This window comes from Struthio camelus, chromosome 15 (genome assembly GCF_040807025.1).
Source record: "Struthio camelus isolate bStrCam1 chromosome 15, bStrCam1.hap1, whole genome shotgun sequence".
NCBI classification, from domain to species: Eukaryota; Metazoa; Chordata; class Aves; order Struthioniformes; family Struthionidae; genus Struthio; species Struthio camelus.
This window is the reverse complement of record NC_090956.1, coordinates 21,144,341-21,172,214: the sequence shown is the minus strand read 5'-3', so window position 1 is coordinate 21,172,214 and position 27,874 is coordinate 21,144,341. Positions and strand designations below refer to the sequence as shown.

General features: G+C 42.8%; 1 protein-coding gene across 3 annotated transcripts in view; it reads left to right on the top strand.

Moving 5' to 3' along the window:
* The window catches only part of RAB40C (RAB40C, member RAS oncogene family), a 44,883-nt gene that overhangs the window by 6,871 nt on the left and 10,138 nt on the right, over positions 1 to 27,874 (top strand). For all 3 annotated transcript variants that reach the window (XM_068908523.1, XM_068908522.1, XM_009672085.2), the window contains 2 exons: positions 16,299 to 16,359; positions 18,590 to 18,650. In XM_068908523.1, coding sequence (XP_068764624.1) covers positions 16,299 to 16,359; positions 18,590 to 18,650 — 122 coding nt within the window. The remainder of the gene's footprint in view (positions 1 to 16,298; positions 16,360 to 18,589; positions 18,651 to 27,874) is intronic.

Genomic DNA, 27,874 nt, shown 5'->3' with positions numbered 1-27,874 from the left:
TTCAAAAAAAAAAAAGTCAACAAGCAGTTTTATTTTAAACCTGCTGATTTTGTGAGGAAAGGACTTCTGTCTTCTTTGGAAATACCCAACAGCATCTAACCTTCCCTTCTCAAGCATGTAATAAAAAGTTGCTGGGTGTACCTGTATTCAGTCTGGTCTTCTGGGGCAGAACTGATGTAGAGGCACCGTTTAGGCAGACAAGGCACAGCTGTGAATGTCCAGCAGTACTGCGGCACAGCCTTTGGACTCCTAATGACAGCGCGCCCTTCTGTTGCTGTGCTACACCAAGGCTTTTTCTGGCATTAGAGGGGAGGGAAAATTGATCCTGATGCTGCCTCTCTCTTTCTTCCTCATCTTTGCCTGGCTGTGTGCTGTTGGGTGTGTTCAGGGTTTCTTGACAGAGGATTATTTTTTTCCTGTAGCTAACATTGTTCCCCAAGGGTCAGTACTGGCTCCAGTCTTGTTCAATGTATTCCTCGATGACCTGGAGGAAGGCACAGAGTGCACGCTCATCATCAGCAAACTTGCTACTAAACTGGGGGGAGTGGTTGACACACCAGAAGACTTCTGGACAGGCTGGAGAGCTGGGCCGAGAGGAACCTCATGAAATTCCACAGAGGCAAGTGCAAGGTCCTGCACCTGGGGAGGAATAATCCCATGCAGCAGTACAGGCTGGGGGCTGACCTGCTGGAAAGTAGCTCTGCAGAGGAGGACACCCGGGAGTGCTGGTGGACAACAAGGTTGAGCATGAGGCAGCAATGTGCCCTTGTGGCCAAGAAGGCCAAGGGTCTCCTGGGCCGCGTTAGGCGGAGCGTTGCCAGCAGGTGGAGGGAGGTGATCCTGCCCCTCTCCTCAGCCCTGGGGAGGCCACATCTGGAGTACTGTGTGCAATTCTGGGCTCCCCAGTCCAAGAGAGACATGGCGCTACTGGAGAGAGTCCGGTGGAGGGCTACAAAGAGGATGAGGGGACTGGAGCATGTCTCCTCTGAGGAAAGGCTGCGAGAGCTGGGCCTGTTCAGCCTGGAGAAGAGAAGACTGAGAGGCGATTTCATCCATGTGTACCAGTATCTGAAGGAGAGGGTGTCGAGAGGATGAGGCCAGCCTCTTCTCCGTGGTGCCCAGCGACAGGACAGGAGGCAGCGGGCGCAAACTGAAGCACAGGAAGTTCCATCTGAACCTGAGGAGAAACTTCTTGACTGTGAAGGTGATGGAGCACTGGAACAGGTTGCCCAGAGAGGTAGTGGAGTCTCCTTTGCTGGAGATATTCAAAACCCGCCTGGATGTGATCCTGGGAAATATGCTCTAGAGGACCCTGCTTGAACAGGGGGGGTTGGACTAGATGATTTCCAGAGGTCCCTTCCAACCTCGGCCACTCTGTGATTATTTTCCCTATTGATTGCAGTTGTGAGCTGTCTCATTGGGCAGGCCTCCTTTTTCAGATGCTGCCTGCCCTGGAAACTGCTATTTGTTTTCTGGCATGGCTCTGCAGTATTTGGAAAAATGTTTTATTTTAAGGTTTTAGTATTCTAATGCAGGGTGCATTGAGGCAAAATGTTCCAAATGAAGCCTTGCCAGCAGGCTCCCTTAGTGGTTGCAGAATTAATCTACAGGGAATGCTTCAGCCAAGTGACGCTGAGCATGCTACTAGAAATCTCCTCTTTCAATAGCTTGAAAAGAGGAGAATGGTTGTTACAGTAATTCCCTGTGTCTACCAGCACTCCCATCAGTGTGCTTCAGGTACTTCAGGGATGTTTACTTCTGTGTCATCAGGGAGACAAAATTCTCACCTAATCAGAGCAAGTTTTGGGATGGAAATAACTCCAGCATCTCTTATTTCTCCCTTGTTTATTTCTTATTCCTTCCTATGAAAAATAGTTCCTAACATACCACATTGAAACTTTTTCAGTGCTTGATGTGAGGCTTACTAGTTGCAGCTTATACTTAAAGGTGTTTTATTTAGGGGTTAAATCCTTCTGGATTCTGAGCACCTAGCAGTTCTTGATGTCTTCAGCTCTCCCTCAAGTCAGTGAGTTGTAAGGTTGGACAGCAACTTAGGTTATTGCACATGTATAATACTTCAGGAGAAGTGACTGTAGTTTGTTTTGTTGTTTCTTGTTTTTTAAGCTGGGGAGTTATTTTTAATGTTATGTAGAGGTGGTAAGATTTGCCTAGTGCAATAATCCAGTGTAACTTTGCCTTTATATGACTGTTTACATGTAGCTGAGCCATAAGTCCGTGAAGGCAATGTGGACTGAGTGCCATAAATCTGAAGTGGGTAAAATATTTTCCTAATAACTGGAATTAAAAGCATCTCTTTATTTTTCAAGTTTGTTTGTTTGTTTGTTTGTTTGTTTTAAAGCAAGTAGGTTTAGCTTTATCCAGCTCCTGAGATGATGTTGTCCACTTCTGTTGATTTCGGTATATAAACTGCGTATGAAAGCCCATGTAAAATGTCTCCTCCTCCTCCTCCTCCCCCCCCCTCCATCAGCTTTTGTTACCAGCTGCTCCCTGGCATGTTTTCCTCAAGCTGTCTCCTTCCTCTGTGAAGTGCAGAGCCTCTTTCTGTTGCAATGGCAAATAGCTGTGATAAAAGCTTAGGTTTGAATGTAATGCTGAGATCCTATAACCTTGCTCATTTCTCATTTTTTATTTCCCTGATAACTTTACCTCTACCACTCATCTTCCTCTGACGTCCTAGACTTGTCGCTAAATAAGCAGCGGTACAAAAGCATCCTGTCATACAGGTTTTAATTTGATTTCAGGCTGAGGAAGAAGAAAGAAGCTCTGATGTGAAAACCTTCAAGCCTTCTGTTCCATTTTGCTAAATATTTTGGTGTGAGTTGGGACTCATCTGAAGCTAAGATTGTGAAAGAAAGTTTCCTTGGGGCGCAGAGGACTGAGCCTCTGTTCTGCTGCCCGCCCCTTCCCCTTGAGAGGTTTGTTTATTCCTGCAAAAATTCTAGTAGTAATAAGGTTATAAATGAATTCTGAAATTCAGTCTGCTCATATGATGTTTCTGTTTATTGAGAACACTTTTACAGTCCTAACTTCTTGGGTTTTGTCCCTCAATTCTACTTTCTCTTTGCCTCTTCTCTATTACCCCATTAGAAAATCGGATAGTATTTTATCGTTAAAACTTGGGCAGCTGTTCTCTTATAAACTTAGCCAATAAAGTGATTAATGTCCTGTATGTGCTGTGCAGTGCTATAGCCATTTCAATATAAGGCACTGAATTTAGACAAAAATCCTCATGTCATTCTAACAAAATATGCTCTTAAGCCATCAATGGCAAGGAGAATGGCAGATAGAAGAAAATATTGAAAGGCTGTATTTAACTGACAATTTAATGAAAGGTGCTGTGCATCTTTGGAATAATGCTTTACTCATCTTAAAAAATGCCTTTGCTTTAAAGGGATATCATTTTGACTTATTTTCTACACCAGCTTCTGATTTTCTTGGCTGATTTTTGTGGTTTTTATCGTACCACTTGCTTGTCTTTGCAAATGGTTGCTTTTTGCCCCTCACGCCCTGCTCCCCAGGAATGTTCAGAGAAATCCGTCTTGTATTTGCTTTTTACAGGTTTTCAACTGGAGAATGATGTAGTCTGTTTTGTCTGTGGTTTTGGAGGTAGTGTGGACAGGAAAACTTAACTAGATATAATATGTGAAATAACTATTTTGCCTGTCCTGTTTGCTTAATCTTAAATTATTTCTTTGTAGTCCCAAGAACTGTTCTTATTTTCTATACAGTGAGAAACTGCTGAGTAACCTGTTGTTAAAATCCCTACAGGAAACAATTAGAAGGTAGTCTCTGTGCTGAGACACAAGGAGATGAAATTATGGAGGGCTGATCGTGCCTAACCAGAAAGCCTCATCTTTGCTCTCTGTAAATGCTAGCAAATGTACTTTTGCTGTAAAGTGCCTCCTTAGGTTGAGTCATACTTATGTTCTCATAGATCTGTAGTACAGGGTTAAAATCCACTATATTTTTTTATGTCTGTTCTTAAAATACAGAATGCTAGCTTTCTCCGGGTAACAGCAACAGGAGTGTTTAAGAATTGCAGTTTAGTAATAAGATATCCATTGTCTCAAGCTGGAACTCTCACCACTGCAAACTACCTTTTTTTTTTTTTTCTTTACCCTCTGCCCTTCAGACAGTCTTCTCTAGTTTATCGGTGCTGCTCTTCTAACAAGGCTGTGTATGTTTCATTTTCCTTCCAGCAAAGGTAGCTGGAATGAATCCTCTGTCCTGCAACAACTGTAGGTCAAAAGGAGGACCTCAGGAGACTTTAGTTCTCATGGAGAACAAAATGTTTAGAAGTTTGAATCAAGGCTATTAAGAACTGTTGTGATGCTTCTGCAAAGCTTTGTATTTCATAAGGGGGAATAGAAAGATACTTGCTTTGCTAACAGCAATTGTTCATTTGAGTGCAGGCAGCTGTATATTGTAGATGATTAAGTCCCTTGAGCTCTGCTGTCATCAGTGAAAATAGTTCCACAAAATGTGAAATTAGCATCAGTCGTCATGCTTCTAACTTGGAGTAATTCCTTTCCAACTGTGAGACTCGCGATAGGTGCTGTGAGAATAGAATTGAAGACTTGGGGTTCCAGTATTCGGGAAGTTGTCATGGTGACTAGTCTCCCTGTATCTGTTCAAAGAGCGCTGTGAGTATGTGTACTAGACACGTAACGTTTAACCCTTCTAAGTCCAGCTAAAATACTGCAGCCTCTTTTCCTGGGAGTTTTGTGTAGCGTGTCGGACTCAGGGTGGCTCTTTTTTTGCTATTTGCATATGTGGTGTGGTGCTGGAATGTGACCATTTAAATGTCAAAATTTGGAAATGCAGACTGGCTTTCAGCAGCTGATTTTTGGTCAGTAGGAGTACCTCTGTGAACTTGCGTATGTGTCAGGTAATTGGAGACTGCCTCCATGTTCCGAAAGTGTTGAGCCACTGCAGCATTCAAAAATAGGCCTGCAGCCTTATCTGTGAATTTGAAATGCATCTGATGCAAGCTTCTAAAGCAAGGCAGGATGTTAAATTCTGATATGTACATCAGGCTGATGTTGATGCTGTGAAGCTCTGACTCTGTAAACCCAGTGTTTTCCAGTGTAGAGTGTTTAGAGATGTAAATGTGGAATGTTAAATTCTGAAATGCTAGGATTCTGAAGGTATTTTATACAATTATTTAGACCTTTCTGAATTTTTTTTTTTTTTAGTGTGTAAGTAGAGCTTTGTGTTTGTATGGTAATCCAGCAACAGTGAAGATTGTTATGGTCCCCCCATGGTTTCCCCCCGCCATAGGCTGCCTTTGTTTTTGAGTGCAGCTGTATAGTTTTTTATGGAGATCTGAACTGCAAAGCATGAAGAAACTCTTTTGTTTGTAGTAGCTACTGTACATAAAATCAATCTTGATTTTCTTCTAAAGAATAAATCCACTTAACATTCCCAGTTCTGGACTGACTCTTGACTGTTTCTGTGGCTTCTTGGGTGTTTGCTGAAATTGTTTGAGCTTTAGGAACAGATTTGCTCCTGGCTCCAAACACTGTTTTCAGATGCGGTTGTCATCCTTAACTGAGCAGAGAACAAAGTTCCCCTGTGTGTGAGGACCACGGCTGCTTAAGTTCTCTCTGCTGAATTGTGGAGCAGGCAGCTGACAAACGAAGTATTCTGCAAATCTGAACTTCTTGGAGGGTTCTGAATATATATATATTTATGCTATTTACAGAACCAAACAAGCAATTATTTGTATAATGGCCCCCTCCCCCAGCCATTTGTTCCAGGCATTATCTACTACTAATACTAAAATAAACAGCTTTTGTATACAAGAGTTTTAGTCTAAAACAAACAGCTGAAATGAGGTGGTTATGAATGGAAGACAAAGTACATTTCTTCAAAAGAAATCCACAAGTTTGGGTAATTTCAAGTCATTATGTGTACTTGTTCTTACTGTGTTTCAATATGTCTCCTTGTACTAGGTGCTTGGCAACTTGTTCAGTCCTGCATAGCTAACAAGTACTGAGACAACTTTTGTTGGAAGGAGCCAGTGTGAGGCACTGGGCTTCCTTTTGGAGCATGGATTCATGCCTGGCTGTGTGCACCTAGGGCTGTGTTCTTAGACTCAAAAGAAAGAGTTCAAACTTCACCACTGTGCAGGTCATTAGTGGAACTCTTTTAACAGTTAAATGATTTGAAGCTCCTTGTTATTTCCCATTGAGATGTGCAGCAAGAATGGATTTTGTATTTGCTGCTCTGAGCAGGAAATGATGACCATCAGGACAGATGGTCACAGGAGAGACTGGGTAGAAGATAGACGCTAGTATGATGTGCCAGGAGGGAGCATTGTTGATCACTTGGATAGTAAGTAAGAACTGAGACCTTTGTGGTGGTGTTCTCCAAGTTGCTTCTTGAGTAGGTTGCAGTATAGTAGTGTAGTGGTTAGTAAAAATGAGTGCACTTCCCTCCTCTTCCCCCCCCACCCTTCTTTCTTTCCTCAGCTAGGGCTTTCTATGCACTAACTGGGGTAGTTTCATTGTGATCCTATTTAGGAACTCTGTCATCATGCTTAAAATAGAAATAGTACTGTTGAGGTAAATGGTAACACTGAAAAGCACAGAGCTGAGGTGAATCCATTTTTATTTGAAAACCTACGTTCTGTTGATCTCTGCTGATGAAGATAATTTCTTGTCTGTCTATCTAAAGACTAGGTAGTTGAATGCATGACTAATCAATGAGCTTATATGTTGTTTGGAAGGCTTTTTCTGTGTCTTACAGCTTTGAGCTGAGTAGCTGAATTGTTGTACACACTCTTTAAGGTCAGATAACTTCATCAGTTATTAATCTATTCAAATAGATCAAATTTGCTTTTTTTAAGTGCTAACGTTTATGTACTTGTACCTTGAGTCCCACTTACTGATAATGGAGAAAGCAGCTAATTCTCCAAGTTAATAGTAGGAATTGTAGTAGAAGTTAATGCACTAATTTTGTCTTCTAATACTGATACTACTGCCTGTTCATTAAGTTACCTGAGTGAAGAGAGTGTAAATATCTGCATCTCTGCTGAACACATTATCTCATTACTGGCCTCAGCAGCTGTCCTCTCTAGCAAGGAGAGAATGTTGATGCTGGACTAATTCATTTGGTTGTTTCATACCACAGTGTAAAACCTTTAAACTATTAACCTATTTATTTGAATGTATATTCAACAGCTTAAAAAGGCCTTTTGACCTGCTGCGTTTTTGTGCTTACCTGCTTCATTTGACTAGAAATGAAATGACAACCTATTTCAGTATTGCTGTTTATCCACAAGCAGACAATTCTGTCTTCAGCACTGACTGCCCTTTCTTCAGTTTAGAGAAGGCACAAAAGCACAAGTTAGAAGAAGCCTAAAAGTATGACATTTTGAACTACGCTCTTCATGCCTCCTGATTTCATATTCTGTCTGTTCCATGGCTTTTGGAGTAACTTGGCTGCTGGATTCAGTAACTGTAGATGGATTATTTATTGGCCATAAACTTTCTTAAATGAAAAGGTGCAGGATGTTTTTGAAAGCATATAAAACTTTTATGGAATAACTATTCTGCAGGAAAATGAGTCCCAGATAGTCAAACTAAAACAGACTAAAGACTTTGTGGAGAAGACAATCACTTTGTATGGATGCTGTCTGTATCAAAAAAAAAGGTAATGACATGTTCTTGAGAAGAAAATATTTTTCTTGCGTAGCTCTGTTCCTCTTTTCCTTACCTTGTATGTATTTATTGGTACATCCAGGCACTAGAAAAACTTGTTGATAATGCAAAGTGGTTGAGTGTGGTGGGGTTTTTTGTTTGTTTTTTTTTTGGGGGGGGGGGAGGGGGGAGATAGGGGCAGCTCTACCCAGAAATAAAGTGATTGGGAGGGTTTGTGCCAGTAAAGAAACCTCAGTTTATATTGCGTTACTAGACAATGTGTCAAGTGCCTGGATTCGTTGCTGTCCAAATTGCTGCTATCAATTATGCTAGTAAGTATGTTTTGATAGTTGTTTTGGGAGGTTTAAGTGGTTTGTTATTTTGGTGGTCTTGTCCTTGTCTGTCCCCCCACCCCACCCCACGTAGATGCCTCGAAATGGAAATGGTGCTTTTATTCTATAGCTGGTCTGCTGTCATGTCACACTGCAGATATGGAGCTACCGTACCTACCTCTTGGCTCAAATTTTGGGCTTACAGTGATCTCCTGTTGCTTCTTTACCTTGTTCTTTTTTGTTTTTCATTGAGAATGGGCCTGGCTGGATTGTTGTTTCTTCTATTTCCTTCCCCTTCGGTAGGGAGAGGTGTGTGTGGGGGGGGTAATTTGAATAACTTGTTTGTGGCAAGCCAGCTGGTATACCAGCCTTTTGGCGCAGCTGTCAGGTGTGGCGAGGTACTGTAGTCCAGTTGGAAATGGTTATTGCTTTTGGTCATAAAGTTGCCTAAAGGAAAACTGTAGTTGAGTAGCGTAAACGTGATGCCTGCTGTTTTAGCAGCTCTCTCCTGTGTGAGTGGCATGCTGTGGGGTCCCTTCCTTTCTGAAGGAGGCACGTTCAGCCTCGCAGGGTAGCTTACCTTGTCTCCCTGCTTCATCACCTGCTGCTCAAAGGGGCTGAGTTTTGAATTTTAAAAGTAAGCTGTGTCACTCATGGCTAAGAATATTTTAGTTAACAAGAGCTTGGACATTACAGATGTTGGAATGAAGAGTTATCTTTGGATGCTTCTCAGCTAATAACTGGCATTTCAGATGAATTAAGTTCTGCACTAACTACTTTAGGCTGAACTTATCAGAGCAAAGGAACACTTCAGCTATGTAGACTGTTTATATAAGCAGAGGTGTAATCGTACTTATTTCGCATAAATTCATAGTTTGTTTGGGATTTCTGTTTCTTATTTACTTATTTTTAATCCAGCTAAAAGGCTTGTGTAAGTCCTTTGTGGAGGAAAAATAGGATTTTCAGCAGTGCATGCAAACAAACATTCCTACCAAAGATGTGGATTACATCTCTCAAACATGCACAAGTGAATGTTGCTCTCTTGAATGTCCAAGCTAAGTCACTCAAGCTCTGCTTTGTCCCACTAAAGGTACTTAAATTCAATTGGTGCTTAGGAGGCTTTTAAAAAGCCAAAAAGTAAAAGATAGCGTCTAGTCTAGGGCTGAATGAGGAGGATAGGGTTACTTAACTTGCCTTATTTTCTTATTTATATAATGCATCGAGCAAAGGATTGGCCTTGGTTCATTATTGTACACCTCAGAAGTTTTGGCTATTCACCATATATAATATCACACTTAATGGGTTGGATGACTTCTCTCTCTTGAAGTATAAATGAATTCAGCCCTGTCTAATTTAAAAAAAAAAAAAAAAACTGAGCTGGCATTATGCAGAGCACATCTGTAAGCTGGAGGAAGCTGACTGTATTTTTAATGAAGTTCACGTGATGTGTATCAGTGGGTTTTTTTTGTGGGTAGACTAACAGAAAAGAAGGCAATGCAATGATTTCAGGGCTCCCAAGAACAGAAAGCAATCCATTTAAGAAATGAAGTGACAAAAGCAACTTTGGTCAACCTATGATTCACACAAATTGTATATGACTTGAAGTGATAACTAGAGTATCTCTAGGAAGGAAAGCAAGCTTGCCTTAAAAATACATCAGTGTCTCACTGGAGTGCCTTTTCTTTTTGTAGAGGTTTCTGAATGTCACCTAGAATGTCTTCTACCCCAGATTTGTTGATAAATTGTGTTCTTCTCAAAGACGCTGCAGACGCAAACTTGAGATACTGTTGCCAGCATGGTTGAGCATAGACTTTGAGAAAGCTTCCAGAAAAACCTGTTGATGGCTTATTCTAACATTAGGCAAGCCACTTCATCTCTCTGTAATAGGGCTCCTCCTCCTCCTCCTATCCAACCTTTTGATATTGAGAAATATATATATATATATATATATATATATATATATACATACACACACACACACACAAGTACAGTGGAGCCATTAATTTGGGGGGATTGGCTTATTAGAGGCTCTCTGGAGGAGGACAGTTGATTTGGACTAAAACTAAAAACTCAAATGCAGTGCTGCTGTCCATCTTCTCTGAAAGCTGCTATTATTCTGGTCCCATCACTAACTGAGAATCTTGTTTGAAATCCTAAGGAGGAAAAGTGCACATGCTCTTCTTACTGTTGTGTAGACGAGCTGAAACAATTTTGTTCAAAAACTGCCTCCTTAAGAAAAGGAGGTCCGTCTTGTCTCCTCTACAGGCATTAGGTCAGAGTCAGGCTTGAGAGTCTTGGAACTGCAAAATTGTCACCTTTTGAGATCCAAATTGATGTTATCCTTGAAGGAGTTTTATTTCCCAGTTAACATAGGTAGAGTCTTTCAGGTGGAAGTCCAAATTTTAAATAATCTTAAGGTTTTTTCAGTTCATATAACTATTGATATGAAGTATCCGGTGCTGTAAATTAGTAATTTGGAATAGATAAAAGATTCTTGTAATACACGCTACATATTCCCATGGAAAAATGGCTTGATTCCTTAGATTTTTTCCTTATACCAATTGTCAAAAGAAATAAATTTTTTGAATTTTTCTAGGGATGGGAATGATTATGGTACTAGTTCACGTGGAACCCAACTGTGCAAAGGGGAATTGAGTGCCTGACCTCAGGGATGGTGACAACAGATCACTTTACATAGTACTCTATACCAGGTAGATTTACTATTCAAAAAATAAGTTGAGAAGGTGTCAGTGTAAGTAGGAGTCTAAAGCAGAACTGGAAAAAATAGCAGAGGAGTTGGACTGAATGCTAAATTAGAGAGAACAGCCCAGACGTGTTTTCCAAGCTTCATTCATTTTGTTTCATCAAGCTAGATATTGGTCAAGAGAGAGAGATCAGTTGATAAAATAAAATAAGCTTTAAACAAGGCTGTTTTCTTTTTCCTCTTAGTACTGCATGCCCTGCAGGCCAGGCAGGGTTCCCAAAGCAGCTGCTGGCAGTGAATTGCCTGGCTTGCTGATGTTGCTGATGCTGTAGGAGTATCAAGCATAGGATGTGTAGCGGTGCATCTTTTCTGGGGGATCAAAGTTTATTCTGACTGAGATGAAATATCCGTTTTAAAATGAGCTATACTTGGCTGCAAGCAGAGATAATATTCAGGTGGGAGGAAAACCCTTGTCAGCTACAGAAATTAAATTTAAACTTCCCTGAAATCATCAACTTCTGAACGACCTTAAATGAAAAGACAAAAGAGCAGCCCTTGCAGGATGGAAAAGCAGTGCAGTGGTGAGAGGCTGTCACACTGCCAAAAGCTTCTGTACAATAGTGGCATCTAGTGGCTGCTGAACATGAAATGGGTGGGCTTTGACTCTGCTCTGAAATCCCTGGGGCGAAAGAACAGCCAGGGCTAAACTGTGGAACTGTTAAAGGTAGGTCCAGTAAAGAGAGCTTGGCCACTTGGCTTATCTGTCTGCTACAGACTGATGCTCTAAACAGGTTGGGGGCGGGGGTGTTAAATAGCTGGTAGGCAGTACATACTGGGCTACAGCTAAAGAATCTGTTAATGTGATGAGAAGAGAAGTAATATCTCTTAGATTTGAATGGCCACTGGTCACAATTGTGTGAGCTCTCTGCTTGCAGTTGGTTTCAGAAAGGAAAAAACAGAAAAAATCCAAGTAAGTGTGTTGAGCAGGGCCTTGGTGTGTGCAGCCTGGAACTGTTCTGCTCCTTTATGCAGTTGTGAAGAATAAGGTATCTGCTATAAGGCTGCCACTAGCAGACTAGCAACTTCCCCTGTTCCCAGGAGCACTGTCAAGCAGTAATTATGTCCTCTAGCCTTTCCAAAATGGCAGCTGGGGTAGAGGAATAACCTGCATCTAGTCGTACGCTTGCTAATGAGGGCTACTAACAGCTGTGTTGAATCTCATGATTTTAAGTGCATCTGTGATTGATTTATGTGGTAGTACTAGAGATGCTGTGGATTTGCCTGTGGCAACTGCTGTTCCTCCACAGCTATCTAAGTGCCTCTTTCCTGCCTGGATGTTGGAATTGCATTGTCATCTGCATCCTGCTCAGAGTACCTTACCAACTGCAAAACAGACACCAAAAGATGTTTCAGATAGGCTTTAAAGTAAATTGCTTTGAGCTGTCCTGATGTGCTATATGAGTATGGAAGCAGGGGGTAGCTGATACTTTCTCCAAAGTGTTGCCATTGCATAGTTTACTTGTCCTTATCAATGAGCTTGTAAACGGAGTCTTTGCTTAAGTTTTTTTGTAAATTTAACCCCTAGTCCAAATCTGGGTGCATGCAAGTTACAAAGGGTTTCACTTTCTCCCAAGTCATGTTACCAGATAGTGTTTAAATGTGGAATGTAGCTTAAAATAAAAAATCAGAACATCTTTGCTTTTAACTTGAGTATATGTGAATTCCTCAGGCTAACTTTCATTCCAGTGCTGCAAGGGTATGATCCTCAGGAAAGAGACATTTACCCGTTATTTCCAGCACTTTAGTAAGGAGAGAAATGCTGTGTGAAGATGTGGGCTACCTTGAGGCCAGACAATAACAACAATTGACTGATAGCTGTCTGCAAATGTGAAGAAACAGATTTAGTTCTTTGCTTTCTTTGCCCTTGTGATAGGGCATTGGAAATTTAACTTTTAGCTCTTTGCACAATCTGCTTGTCTACTCTAAGTATTACGTGTCTGTTGCCCCAAAGTGGGGTTCCATCACTTGTCCGAAGTGGAACAAGCTGGGCTAATGCTACTTTATTGTTGCCAAGGATGTTTGCTATTTTGGGTAAACAGCTAGCACTGCCCTAGTGGCAGTGCATCAGCAAATACTGAGGCAGCTTAAGCCAGTACTTCCACAGAGCACAGGTTTAGATCTGTGTTGTGCTTGGATCTAAGAATATAGAGTGTTTAAACATGCCAAAGAGAAGCCTGTCAAGTATAGTGGGGAGCAGGTGCTTGGAGAGTCTGCCAGAGTATCTCCATTATGTTGAGCTCTTTTAATTTCTTATATAAGCAATGCCCTGGCTTCCATCCTTGTCTGACTGCCCCACATGGAGAGGGATATCTGTGGGGGCAAATGTGACAATGCACCTTGTGCTTCCCTCCCTCCACCTTGCGTATTTTCTCTTCTCAGCGTAGACATGGGGATGAAGGACTTTGCCTACTATTTTTCCTGAAGCATCTTCAGAGGTGGGATCAACTATAGTGGGAGTTCAGAAAGGGGTATTCCCATGTTTGCCTGCTTGTAGCCATTGTTGGTATTTGTTCTGCCCAAAAGACCTTAACTCAAATTAACACAGATACTTGGTGCAGTTGTAGGTGAGAATGGAGAGAATCAGTATTTAAAGTATTACCCTTGGGACTAACATGCGTATATTTGCAAAAGACCAACAGCTCTAGGTTGAGGACATGTTGTGAGTGTCTAACATATAGAGTAGGCAGTTTGTGAATATGGAAGCTAACAGCTGCCTTTCTGGGTTTGTATTTTTGTTGTTTGCAATAACTGGAGTTTTCTTGTCTTCCTAGTCCAGCTAAACTTTTTCTCTCCTTTTTAAGAGAAAATGGATGAGTGATTAGTTTCACCCTGACAATTGCATTCTGGAAGCATGTGGCCTTTGTGCCCGGAAAACTATGTTGCTACTCCTCTTAGTTGGCTTGACTTAGTGCTTTCACACAAGTGCTCCATTGGTGCATTTGGGCTGCTAGTGCAGAGAACACTGAGTGCTTTCAGCCTGCAGAGAGCTCTTGTGTGTAAAAAAAAAAAAAAAAAAAAATAATAATAATAATAATAATAATGGGATGGTTCTGCAGAGAGCGGAGTCTCTGGGGACTTCTCATCTGGAATAAGACAGTGCGCTTAATTAGCCCTTTCCTTAAAAGCCCATGCTGTGCAGTAATTGGGGGGGGGAGTGGGCAGTTGGTGGGTGTTTCAGGGTTGTTTTTATTTGTTTGTGGGGTGTTCTGTTTTGTTTTTTTAATTCTTCATCCCAGAGCGTCCATCCCTTGGTTGCGGAGTAGGCTTGCTTCCACTGATGCAGTGGTGCTGCTTGCTGTCCCTCGGGACAGTGGAGATTTATAGCTGTATGAAAATGAATACAGATCATTCAATTGTCTCTGGAGGAAGATAAAACGTAAACTATCTATTTTCTGTGATAAAGCACTGGAAATGGTTGGAATTCAAGATAATTATCTTTATTGCTTTTTACAGCACCCTGTGTAGGCTAAAATCCAATTTGTTTTTCACCAACAGGAAGCTCCTGCTGATGACTCAGAAAAATCCATTTGCTTTATTGACAAACTTGTCTGTTAGGTTACTGAGGCAATGTTGTCCTTGTCAGAGAAGGGAAATACGGTTGGTAACGCAATGGTGGGGTTTTGAAATAAATTCAAGGTTTGATAGCTAGTGGTGAGAGGAGAAAATAAAGTTGATCTGATTGGAGGAAAGGCATTCTGCTTTATTAAAGACTGAAAAATTAGTTTATACTTTCCAGTGGCTGCCTAGTAATGGTGTTTTTTCTTTGTTTAACCAACTTCAGTACGCTTATTAAATCGAGCTCCCTGAGAACGATTTACCTGGCCACCTGCCTGCTCCTTGTCTTATTCTCTAAGCCAGGCTTGGGGGGAAGGGTATTGGAGGTGCAGTTGTGCTCTTTCATATCTGTGCCTTGGCTGAGGGTGAGCAGCATGTTCACTCTTCTCTCCCTGAATATGAAAGTGAGCGTGTTGACAGGATCTAACAAACTTCTTGTTTATCTGAAGGTATTGGACACCTTTTGTGCAAATGAGTCACTTGTCAACACAGCCTAATATTGCAGTTTGGGGCAGGGGGAGGGTTGTGCTGTTATCTTGTTATGGCTCTACAGAAAACAGCGTTCTAAGCTTCTTTCTCGGCTCCTGGTAAAGGAGGAGTGCTTACTGCCTTGTTTGACTCCTGTATGATATGCATCTGATGGTTTATCTTGGACTAATAATTGAGTCACTTGAAAGTTCTTGATGGTTTACATGGCTGTGTCTGGCTCCGTTGTATACTGAGTACAACAAATCTTTCCCTGATCTTTAAGCACAAAGAGAACTAGTGAAATCATGTTGCAGTCTGAATGATGCCATCTTTTAAACCAAGCTAATATACATATATTTACTTTTTTGCATGTACTTTTCTTGAAGGTCTGTGTGGATACCACTCTTCTTCCTCCTTTGCCCAGCCCTTCCTTCCCATACCTCCAAACAGAAGAGGCTTCTAACAGGCTTGAACCTTTCACTAGTTTTAATCTGCAGCTGTAAAAGTAAAAACATAGTGCTGAGTTGCATCAGCCTTTGCTTCCTGACTGTTCAGACGTTTGTGACCCTGATGTGAAATTCCTCAAACAATTTCCTCTGTAGGGAAAGAAATGACCTGGGAGGTAATGGACCATGCCCCTGACTTGATAGAGCACATAGCAAAGGGAGTTTCTGGGCTCACTCCTCTCTGCTGTTTGGAACTTCATTCTCATGCTGACAGCGGGCTGTGTAGTTCTGCAGTACGTGTTGTCACGTGTTGCAGAATCCTAGAGAATTAGCGCATGTGATATATAGGAAGCTATTGTTCTTCTAAAACTTAGTGAAATTTGAATCTGTGCTGCTTTACCACCAAGTCTGGGATCTCTTTAGTGAAGTAAACCTGATTTTTTTTTTTTTTTTTTTTTTGGTGTGTGTGGTTTTTTGTTTTCTCTTAACAAGTATAGCAGTTGAGCATTCCTTGTAAGAGTTCTCCTTTTCTTTCCTGTCCCATAGTTGGAAAGAAGAAATCATATACTCTGCAGGCTTTCAGTGTCACCACCTCTCAAAATGTCCTTTGAATGTTTCGGGAGGTGATATTCATTCAAAGATGCTTGGTTTGCAGACTAACTTATCAGAGAAATTTCTACATTTTTCATCTCTCTAGCTAATCCCTCAAAAGTCTGTAACTTAATGCTGTCGCTTTGGATAGTGCTACAAACCAGTGACCCTTCTAGACATAGGGTCTTAACAGGCTTTATCCAAGACTGGAAAAGTAGGAGGCAATCTAGGGATTAATTATGTTTTCATGGAAGAGGGAAAGAGCTCCACAAGAGTGGTCTTTATTTCGAAGCAGAGTTCTATTTCTCTTTTATCAAGACTCTGTATCAGTTCTCTAGAAACTTGCAGTAGAGCAAGAGGGAGAAAAACATGTTTTCTGTAAACGTTAATGGTGGGTCTAGGTGGGCAAAGCCGATTTCTTGTCAGTCTCTGAAGACCTTCTCAGTGTTTGCTCAGCTTTTTGTTGGTTTCCTTTCAGGAATTGACTACAAGACCACTACCATCTTGCTGGATGGCAGAAGGGTCAAGCTGGAACTCTGGTGAGTTTGTTTTTAAATTGTATTCAATGTAGGACCAGCATCAGTGATCAGAGGAGTATTGCTAGTGTGATACTGTACTGAACTGTGGAGAACGCAGAGCATCCCCTGGTCATGTGGTGAGGCTTATTAGCTTTTTTTCCCTCAGTGAGTTATTCTAGCAAATCAGACCTTCTATTAATGAATAGCACAAGTGGCATGCTGCCCTCTTTGCCAAAATGGTACTATTTCAGTCTTTCTCCCTTATAACTGATTGTATTCTCATACACCTCTCAATCACTAGGGAAGCTGTACTGTTCTGGCAGTAGTACTGGACTCCTCTTATCACCTAGGAAGAGAAATATATAACAGAGAATAGGAAAGGAGGAGAAAAGCGTGTGAAGCCATTTGTTTGTCCCTACAGAAGCCTGGATATTTCTCAATGACTTGAGTAGAAAAATCTAACATGAGCAGCGCAATGAATTGACCTCACAGTGTCACAGACTGCAGTAAATCTCTGGAGAGCAGGATTTACTGGAGTGACCTGATGCTGGGATGGAGATGCTTCAGGTGAATGCTGACTCCTCCTCCCCATGCTGGCAGATGCAGGAGACCCAGTGTCCTTCTGGTCCAGCTTTCTGTCTGTGGTTTAAACTGCTGAGAACCTATCACAAGAATCCTGTAGATGAGAGAGGAGAGATAGCTGGATCCTATTCTAAATTTAACCCTGATCTAGTAGGGGGTGACACAGGCCCTTGAACATGAAGTTAAATTTCCTCTTCAACCCTAGTATCAACTGGAATATTTGTATGAGTTGTTAAACAGTGAATGAACACCATGTTCTTGGCCTCTGTGACTGATGTCGGCAGTGTACAGACTCGTGGTTTAATTATACCCCTACTTTTTCAGTTGAATGTCCTCATTTTTATTATGAAATAACAGAAATGGCTAATCTACCTCTTCTAGCTTGTATCTTTCTATGTAGTTCTTATCATATTCTTTTGTTTCTCTTGTAAGATGCCCATTTTAATGGTTCAACTCTGTGGGTAGTCACTTCTTGCTTCCCTCTTGAAGCCCTGTTCTTTTTGTACTGTATTACTTAAGTTGCAGAACCTGCACATAACCTTCCCTGAAATGCTTACGACATCATTTTACGGTGCCTTAATGATTGCATTTTACTTAATGATTACTCTGTTAACGTTGCTTTACTTTTTTGTTAGGGGGAAGAGAGGATATGAGCACAGACTGTTAGATTGAAATTTAGGACCAATAAATAATATGGCCATTGAAAACTTTAGATCTGAAAGCAGGGCTATTCTGAAACTTGTGATCACTGTGTTTTTCATATAGCTGATGCAAATCTGTCTGTAGGATTGACCAACCTTCTCAGTGGCTATTAACGCGTCTTTACTGGGCCAGAATCAAATGGACACAGCAAACATCATAACACTTTCGCAGATTAACCTGACTTTGGATTACATATCAGTATACTGCTCAGATCAGTACGCTGTGCTCTGACTTACTGCCCCAGATGTTCCCACAGGCACTGAGAAATGCTGGTAAAGTAATCAAGCTTACTTATACTGTGTCAAGAGTGGCAGTTAGGACAAAGGTTAGTTTTTGTAAAGTTCCTTGTTGTCCCAGTGTGCAGTACTTCCCTAGTACTGCTCCTGAGCTCTGTAGGGTATGCTAGACTAGGTCTGCCAAGGAGGTTTAGGTATAAAGACACTTCGTATTTAGTTAAAACTTGTTTGGAAAAGCAAGTGAAACTAGCTAACGCAAGAAAATTGTTTCCCGTCTTCAATTATTATGTTCACTTTATGATAGGTTAGCATTTAACTATGACTAGGAAAGACTTGTAATTTTTTTTTTTTTGAACTGATTTTTTTGAACTGCCAGTGGACTATAGAGAACTAGAGAAGATCCTTTGTCCAAGGAAATAAAATAACTTGCATCTTAGTACATCCTAAGGTAGTGCTGAGGCTGAGCGATCTTGTTTTGTGCCTGCTCCACAGGAAATATGATGACAGGGAGGAACTCTGGGGTGCAACAGATTAAACCAAAAGTGGCAATGCACCCAAGGAATATCTTCAGGGATTCCTTCTGCAAGGAATATACCTTGCAGAGCAGTTCTGGTATCATGCATGTTCCCAAGGTCTATCGAGGTCAGCATTGTTTGGTTTTTATTCCAACAGGAGGTATGTGGTATGGTATTTGGAGTTCATAGCTGTAACTTAAATTTTCTTTTTTACAGGGACACATCAGGGCAAGGAAGATTTTGCACCATTTTCAGATCCTACTCTAGAGGAGCCCAGGTAAGCTTGCTGTCAGTGTTTTGATGGGTATATTTGCTTTTTCTTCTGACTGTAGAAATCTTTCACTCTGTAGTTAAGAGCTCTGAAGAAGAACACATCAAGCATCAGAAGGATGGGAACTATGTTAACACTGTATTTCTTTGCTGCGTAGTACTCTGTTTTTATGAAATAGAGAAGGGAGGGAGAGTAACTGCTGCAGAAAAGGTGTATTACAGACTGAATTCAGTGTTAGTTTCTAGGCTAGGGCCTGAGGAGATGGAGATTATAGAGGATAAGGCAATTCTCACTCTAGATCTGCCTTTCTGCCTTTGCCTTTCTGTCTTTGCTTGGATGTGGGGACTCATGCTTTCTGAGGTTTGTCAAATTTGTTTAAATATGACAGCAGCTTTCCCAATGGAATTCTTGCAGTCTGTGTTGCCTTCAAGTGAGTTCCAAAAATAGGGCTCCTCCTACCTGCATGTTTGATGCAGATTTGAAACTAGAGCAGCTGAGTTGAATCTTAAAATGCATTCTTTAAAACATGCATAAAGCATTAAATTTTAACTTTTTAACCGAGCAAGGCACAGGAATGTTCGTGTGCGCTGTGGGTACACGGGCCTCCAACTTATGTGTTCAGTTCAATGCATGAGTTTAAAGACAAACTTCCCTCTGCCCATACTATATTTCAGAAAAATCTAGAGCTTCAATCCTAATATAACCCTTTACTTGAGACCATGCCCTATCTTTTATCGATTTTAAGTGAACAGAGTTGGTCAATGTGTTTTTCTGGTGGCCTCATATTTTAGCTTTGGTCAGTGAGAAATCACTGTGGTTAGATGCCCAAATCAAACTGGGAATAGAAACTGAAGAGAGGGGAGGCTTCCCAGCTGCAGCGTGTCTAGTAATATCATCTGACCCCTTTTACTTCAGTCTCCAGCATGACCTGCTCTTCCGGATTGCTGTACAAAAGATTTTCTCCCCTTTATATAGACTGTGAGCGCCTCAGAGCAAGTGCTGTGTCTTGGTAAGACTTAACCCAGTGGAACCTACACCCACATACCAGAATTCCTAGCTGCTGCTGCCGCCATACAAAGAATTAGGGCAGGTATGAGAGGTGAAAGGAATAGTGATGAAAATACTTAAATTGGATATGTTGAAATATATCCGATATATTGAAATATATCCAATATATCCAAACTGTCTAGAAATTGAAATGGAGCTGTAAGGCCTTTATACTGCGTACAGGGCCTCCGTTGGGTTCCTACAGCTTGTCTCTCTTGATACTACATTGATGCTGGATGCCAGAAGGTGTCACGCATCTGGCTGATCTAAAGTTTGAAATGGACTGCTTGTATCTTTCTTCCTCGAGATGAGGTTCTGGATAGTTTCTTTACTTGGGATGGCAACATCTTGCCCTTCCATTCTACTCATCAGTGTTGCTTTAGGAAGTCTGACTGTAAAGTCTCTGAAAAGCTTGCTTTGTTCATCCTATCTCCCCCAAGGAATTTGTGTAAGAGACAGATGTTAACAGTAAACCTAATCAGGCAACTTGATCTGAGGTGAACAATTTAATATGGAATGCCAAGGTATGCAAAGACCTTCCAGAGACCTGTTGTTCGCTTTTGCAGTAAAGTATAGCTTTTCCTCAAGCCTGCCAGGTCCCAGCATTCTGCTTGTGTCAAAAATCCCTTCTCCAAACAAGTTTTGTGATTCCTCAATCCCAGTCTGCTAAAATAGTTAACCTTCATCCTCAAAAACAATAAAATAGCCCTAAACAGTGAGCCTGCTCAGTAGAAGGAGTGGAGAGTTCCCAAGTGAAAAATCACTACTCAGTATTCTTGAGATGAGTATTGCACAGTGAAAAGTAGGTGCTTTTTGAAGGCTAGTTACAGGTACAGTCTTCTCCAGGTGACTTGAAGTAAAGCTTAGATTGGTTTTGGTATCAGATGATCTGGCTCCCACGTGGCAATACACTCATATTCCTATATTAGTGGGAATACAGATATTGTATCTAACTTTCTCTCCACATCTTTTCATGAAAGAGGAAAGTATCTTAATTAAAACTCTAATGGTTAACCAAAGCAAGAGGACTGTCTATGTGCACTGGATGGACTTCAGTCAGTGCCTTTAGTTATTTTCTGGATGCTGAAAATAACTACTTCTGGCATAACATTAGCTTGGCAATACTGCCCTTCCTCTGATTGAAAGCTGCCAATTACTAGGTCTGTGATACAGCCTTTTTTATCAGTAGTGTAAAGCCCAGTGTGGCCTCAGGAGAAAAGGGGTTAAATGCTACTGATTTGTTTGTTTCTTCAAGGTATTTTTGATGCTCTGTTCCACTGTTGTTTGTCTCGGCTGTTAACTTTCCTCTCTCCCATCTTGTTAGCATCTGACTTCAAGACTTTTGCTGTAGGAAGCCTGATACAAATCCAGGTGAAGACAAGAGAAACAGTTTGTTTAACCCTAATAAGCCAAAGGGTAAGGAAGAATAAATAGAGCAGAGAGAGGTGCCAGGGAGGGGAAAAGCTCTATTTAAAGTACAGGGTGATATTTGTACCAGAATAACTTGGTATAAACTAGCCATGAACACCTTTTAAGCTGAAAACTAGCAAAAGTGTCCTACCAAGTAGAGGACTGAGACTGTGTGAACTGGACTGCCCATAAGGAATACAAGGAGGAGCTTTAAGAATGAATTAAAATTTTGAGTTTCTAAAGAGGACTTTCACAGCCTTGCTTGCAAGAGCCAGGGCCCAGCCTCAGTAACCTGATGGGCCCTTACAGGGGTTGAGTTGAGAATAGGGTAAGGAATATGATGCTTAAGAAAATAACAAAAGCAACTGCATGGTGTGATGAGCCTCTTGAATTGAGGGAAGCACGCCTGACTCCCCTCCCCACTTTATTGTTTCTCAAGTGTAATGGTAAGAATTGAATCCTGTAAAGGAAACATGGGAGAGATTGCCAAGTGAAGAAACTATCTTGTAGTAGGGACCAGACTTTCTCCGGAGTTTTCCTTTTCCGCCACAGCACAGTCTTATATTTTGCCCAGTCTGTGGCTACTCCCTCCCAAGTTAAAGGACTTTCCTTGAGCACCTTGATTCTTTCCCAAATTTTTTTTAAACAAATTCCATATTGCTTCCCTGGGAAAATAGCTATGTGTTTTCACAAGTGCAGACCTTGTGTAGCTCTCTAATGCACACAAATTTCAGTCTGGGCTTATGCTTAAGGTTTGGTATTAACTCTGCCAAGAATTATCTCTCAGAGAAACAGACCATGGTAGCAGCAAGTCAGCCCCCTGCCCTGACTTGACTTTTTGCTTGTCTTGCCCCTCTGAAAAGGTCCAAGTGAAAGTACCTGTTCAGTGCCTTTGCCTGTACTCTGACTAGAGCCTGCTTTACACATAGTCCTGCTGAATGAAGGCTGTGTGGTAGGTGGGTGTTCTTGAAGGCTGTGCAAAGAGCTTCCCAGCAGATACTGTCAGTGCAGCTTAAGCTTCAGGAAATCAAGAGGGGGAAATGCTCCAGAAAAACTGCATTTGACAGCTAAATTACTTGCTGTCACTTGTGCAGAGCACTTCTGATGGAGGACTAGGACACCTGGAAAGACAACCTGATACCTGCCTTCTAGGTCTTCCTTCCCGTAGTCCACACTCTGGCTGTGCAGCAAAGCTTTTCCTGACCGAACTGGAAGATGTCCCAGATTCCCTGGCTGTGCCCACCTCGTAGTCTCCTCTTTCTTGTCTCCTTGATACCATCTTTTTTTCTCATCTGCAAACTCTGCTCTCTTCAGGAAGAACTTGCAAGCCTTTGTGCTATGCAGCTCTGCCCTACTAACCAGCCCCACCAGCTTCTGCCCCACCTCCTTTGGACAGGAGGAAGGTAGCAAAACCTTCCCCACATGGAAACGTTGCTGATGGAGTCTTGTCAGTTGGGGTTTCCTTCCTACTGAGTTGTTTCTGCTGCTGAAGGCATTAACTGCAAATTTGACTCCCTGACTGAATTAGGGTGTGATTTCAGACTATACTAATATGACTTGACATTGCTTCTGAAATTTCAACACTTGAGAACTATTTATCTTTTTAGATATTTGCTATGCATCACAATGCCTTAGTATTTTTGATCCTCAGTGAGGAGAGTAAGATTCACTTTAAAATGTGTAACTGGAGAGCACAGCGCAGAACTGTTAGCAAACACTGAGGACAAAACCAAAATCTTGAACTTGAGGTGCAGGACCAGGAATCCCATCAGAGTGTAAGGTCCTTTAGATAATCTTGTCTGTAGGCTCTTCAGACAAAAGCTGCAAGGGGACAGTTTGCAAGTGTGTAGTGATCTCATGTGGCCTTGAGTGACTTTCTGCTTGGCAGTGTGCAATTCTTGCCTTGTTAGTACTGATGTTGTAGTACTAACGGAAAGATTTTCCAAAATCACAGAATCGTTTAGGTTGGAAGGGACCTCTGGAGATCATCTAGTCCAACCTCCCTGCTCCAGCAGGGTCCTCTAGAGCATATTTCCCAGGATCACATCCAGGCGGGTTTTGAATATCTCCAGCGAAGGAGACTCCACCGCCTCTCTGGGCAACCTGTTCCAATGCTCAGTCACCCTCACAGTGAAGAAGTTTTTTCTCAGGTTTAGGTGGCACTTCCTGTGGTTCAGTTGGTGCCCGCTGCCTCTTGTCCTGTTGCTGGGCACCACAGAGAAGAGACTAGCTCTATCCTCTTGACACTCCCCCCCTTCAGATACTGGTACACAGGGATGAAATCGCCTCTCAGTCTTCTCTTCCCCAGGCTGAACAGGTCCAGCTCTCGCAGCCTTTCCTCAGAGGAGACATGCTTCAGTCCCCTCATCCTCTTTGTAGCCCTCCAACCAGACTCTCTCCAGTAGTGCCATGTCTCTCTTGGACTGGAGAGCCCAGAACTGCACACAGTACTCCAGGTGAGGCCTCCCCAGGGCTGAGGAGAGGGGCAGGATCACCCCCCTCGACCTGCTGGCAACGCTCCGCCTAACGCGGCCCAGGAGACCCTTGGCCTTCTTGGCCACAAGGGCACATTGCTGCCTCATGCTCAACCTTGTTGTCCACCAGCACTCCCGGGAGTCCTCCTCTGCAGAGCTGCTTTCCAGCAGGTCAGCCCCCAGCCTGTACTGTGGCATGGGGTTCTTCCTCCCCAGGTGCAGGACCTTGCACTTGCCTCTGTGGAATTTGATGAGGTTCCTCTCGGCCCAGCTCTCCAGCCTATCCAGGTCCCTCTGAATGGAAGCACAGTCTTCTGGTGTGTCAGCCACTCCCCCCAGTTTAGTATCCTCAGCAAACTTGCTGAGGGTGCACTCTGTCCCTTCCTCCAGGTCATCGATGAATATATTGAACAAGACTGGACCCAGGACTGACCCCTGGGGGACACCGCAAACCACAGGCCTCCAACTTGACCCTGCGCCACTGACCACAACCCTCTGAGCTCGGCCATCCAGCCAGTCCTCAATCCACCTCACTGTCCACTCGTCTAGCCCACGCTTCCTGAGCTTACCTAGGAGGGTGTGATGGGAGACAGTGTCAAAAGCCTTGCTTATGTGAGTGCATACTTCTAGTAAGGGGCTAGTACGGGGTATGGGCCTCTTTTATGCTATAGATAAGGCAGTTCAGCAGGTTTGTAGAACTTCAGGGTATCATTTGGGTTTCAGGGGCCTGTCACTTGGATCACAGATCTGTTATGCTCTCCCTCCCTGCCATGCCGAAATGATTTGATTTCTTCAGGGATTCAGTGAGCTCTTTGGCTGAAAGAGGAGGCTTGCCGCATACTGATGCGAATGGGACCTCCCTCCTTTACTCCCCTCACTTCCCTGGAGTTTGAGGTTTCCCCCCTTCTAGCACACCAGCTTCTGTCATCCCCTCCCTTTTAGGAATGGGTTGGGCCAGTAGGTCCTGGCATCGTTGCTTCAGGAGGGCAGAGGAGGAGGAATGCGTTCTGGGATAGTAGCACTGACCTCTAGGCACTGAGGGTGGGAGGAAGAATATGGAGGCCAAATCAACCTGACTCTAGGGGCAGAAGAGGGTAGAGACGGAAATCCAGCAGTATTGCTACCTGCAAAACAAACTAGGGGAGTCTGTAGTCCTGCAGACTTCAAACTGTTTTAGCATCTCATAGCTTCTGTATTTCTAAATTTGCAGTAGTGGTAGTACTTCTTCAGTACGCTGATATCTTTCCAGAGAGCACAGACAGCTTATTTGCCATACAAATGGGAGGCAGGAGAGCATTTTCAAAGTAATGCTTTCTTCAGCATAAAGAGCAAGCTAACCTGGCTTCCTTTTTAGGGTTCTGATGGGTAGCATGCAACAAATGTCTCTTGCTATTGTAAACTGAGGAACTGGAATTTGCATCTCTGCAGCTCATTGCAATATCCCTTTTGTGAAATACATGCTGGGCCTTGAGACAGTTGGGAAGCTTTAATCCCCTTTCATTAGTGTGCAGGAACGGCAGGATGCTACATCAGCAACCCCTTAGAAATTCAAATGTTAGTTGGGAAGTGCCATTTGTCCTTGATCTTTACAAGAGTAAAGAAATAGCTGAAACTTCAGGGGCTTGCCATATTGTGAAAGAGTTGATCTTAATTGTTGCAGTGTAGCATATGGTGAAAGCTCATTTAGTTGAGCTGAAAGGTGCTTCAAAAATCTTTCGTTTTGCTCTCTTACTGTTGTTCTTTTGCCTTTTCTACTTGGTTATGACTTCTCAGTCATACCTACAAGCAGGGCTGGTACACTGATCTCTCGACTGTTGCATGCAATTGTGACTTTTACAGCTGCTAAGAACAAATGCTAGTTATTCCAGCAGTCATTATGGAGAGGAGGAGGAGGAAGATCATGACTGTGCTCTCTACTCTGGAGGTAATCATTGCTGGTGTCCTCACATGCTGGTTACTTAAACCATTTCTTGAAACATGGCCTGCCATCATTTCACAGTCAATGTGGGATACAGAAACTTAAATCCTTCATGAACTGTTTCAGGCCATCTACAGAGAGTCATAACCAGCATTCAAAAATTCTTCCGTTTTATACCAGAGCTGCCGCCCTAACAGAGTAACAGATATTGTTGAGTTCTGTTTAGGCAGCTGATATGAAAAGTTGCTGTTTATCCTGTTCAAAGCTTCATAGTGTGCAGGAAGGTAATGGCATTTTTGGCAACTCAGGAAGCTCTGGGATGTAGTCTTTGCTGTACCCCTTACAGCTTCTTCAGTTGCTGCAAACACTTTAGCTGTGTCATGTCACTTCCATGGAGGTTTTTCCAGCTGCTGGAAGAGTCAGCCTCAGCCTGTCAAGCTGTTCACTGAAAGCTTAATGATAAACAAACATCCCAATGTGTTATACTGTTAGGAAGTTATCTGGCAGCAGGATGCAAATGCCCCATGAGCAAGGTCCAGTGTGCCACTTGGACAGCTGTGACTTAAATGTAGATCTGAAAGAGCAGGCAGGAGAGACAAGTGTGTTCCAGTTACCTTCAGTGCTGGAGTTTTCTGTTTATGGGTGTGTGGGTGTGTGTATTTGGTTGTTTTTGTCCTGTGGCCCAGAGAAATCTAGATTGCTCTTTCAGACTTCTTCAGCAGCAGCTTTTTCCATTGATGAAGAATGCCTCAATGAATGACTCTAAGCCCTGTGCACTAAGCTGAGCTCTTTGGCAATTGTGTGAGCCCTTGCTTTGTTCTTTCTCTCTGTATTCTTGTGTCTGAGTGGCTGGAGAGCCAGTGCTCATGGTTTCTTATAAAGCATCTGAGAAGCCTTTTTCAGAGAGAAATGGACTGTGCTGCCATTCAGAGGGACCTGGACAGGCTGGAGAGTTAGGCAGAGAGGAACCTCATGAAATTCCACAGAGGCAAGTGCAAGGTCCTGCACCTGGGGAGGAAGAACCCCATGCCACAGTACAGGCTAGGGGCTTGACCTGCTGGAAAGCAGCTCTGCAGAGGAGGACTCCCGGGAGTGCTGGTGGACAACAAGGTTGAGCATGAGGCAGCAATGTGCCCTTGTGGCCAAGAAGGCCAAGGGTCTCCTGGGCCGCGTTAGGCGGAGCGTTGCCAGCAGGTGGAGGGAGGTGATCCTGCCCCTCTCCTCAGCCCTGGGGAGGCCACATCTGGAGTACTGTGTGCAATTCTGGGCTCCCCAGTACAAGAGAGACATGGCACTGCTGGAGAGAGTCTGGTTGGAGGGCTACAAAGAGGATGAGGGGACTGAAGCATGTCTCCTCTGAGGAAAGGCTGCGAGAGCTGGGCCTGTTCAGCCTGGGGAAGAGAAGACTGAGGGGGGATCTAATCAATCTTATTTTGTGTATAAATATGTGAGGGGGGATGTCAAGAGGATGAGGCCAGCCTCTTCTCCGTGGTGTCCAGGGAAAGGATGAGAAGCAACAGGCACCAACTGAAGCACAGGAAGTTCCATCTGAACCTGAGGAGAAACTTCTTGACTGTGAAGGTGATGGAGCACTGGAACAGGTTCCCCGGAGAGGTTGGTGGAGCCTCCATCCTTGAAGATGCTCAGAAGCTGTCTGGACAGGTCCTAGGTGACCCTAGCTCTAGAGGACCCTGCTTGAGCAGAGGGGGTTGGACTAGCTGATCTCCAGAGATCCCTTCTAACCTCAACCATTCTGTGATTCTGTGAGAAGTCTAATTCTCATTGGTGAGTGAGCATGCTGCTGCTCTGTCACCTCCAAAAGCTTGTTACTTGTAAGTCCAATTTAGGCACCTGCAGCAAGCTAACAGCAGTCTCAGAGACATTATTCAACTTCCCCTTTGGCTATGCAGACAGATCTCTCTGTAAGCTACTGATGAATACAAATTTAACTTTTGTCAAAGTAAGTGTCCACGTGTGCTGCTTCACACAATAACAGATGATCTCTTGTATTCTTTGTTTGCTGTGTGAGGCAGCAAGTATATGGAAACTTCCGTTGCTGGTATGCTTAGGCTTGTATTAATGTACAGGCAGTGGTATGAAATTGAACAAATTTAGCATTCAATTCAGAGTGAGAATAAACTTTGAAAATGAGGTGTCAAAAGACTTGAGAAAGGTCTAGAGATGAGTCCAGTCTCCTAACACAAAGCTTGTAAACAGGTTGAGGAGAAGAGGAGGAAAGGATGCTTGAGTAGTTGATGAGTTGAATTGGTGAGGGCTCTAGAATAACCTAGATTTGAGAACTTGCATGTGGAGTTTGGCTGGAGCTTTTCACTTCCCTATGCTATGGAAACTAGGGGAGGTTGAGGTGCGTAACGCTTCAA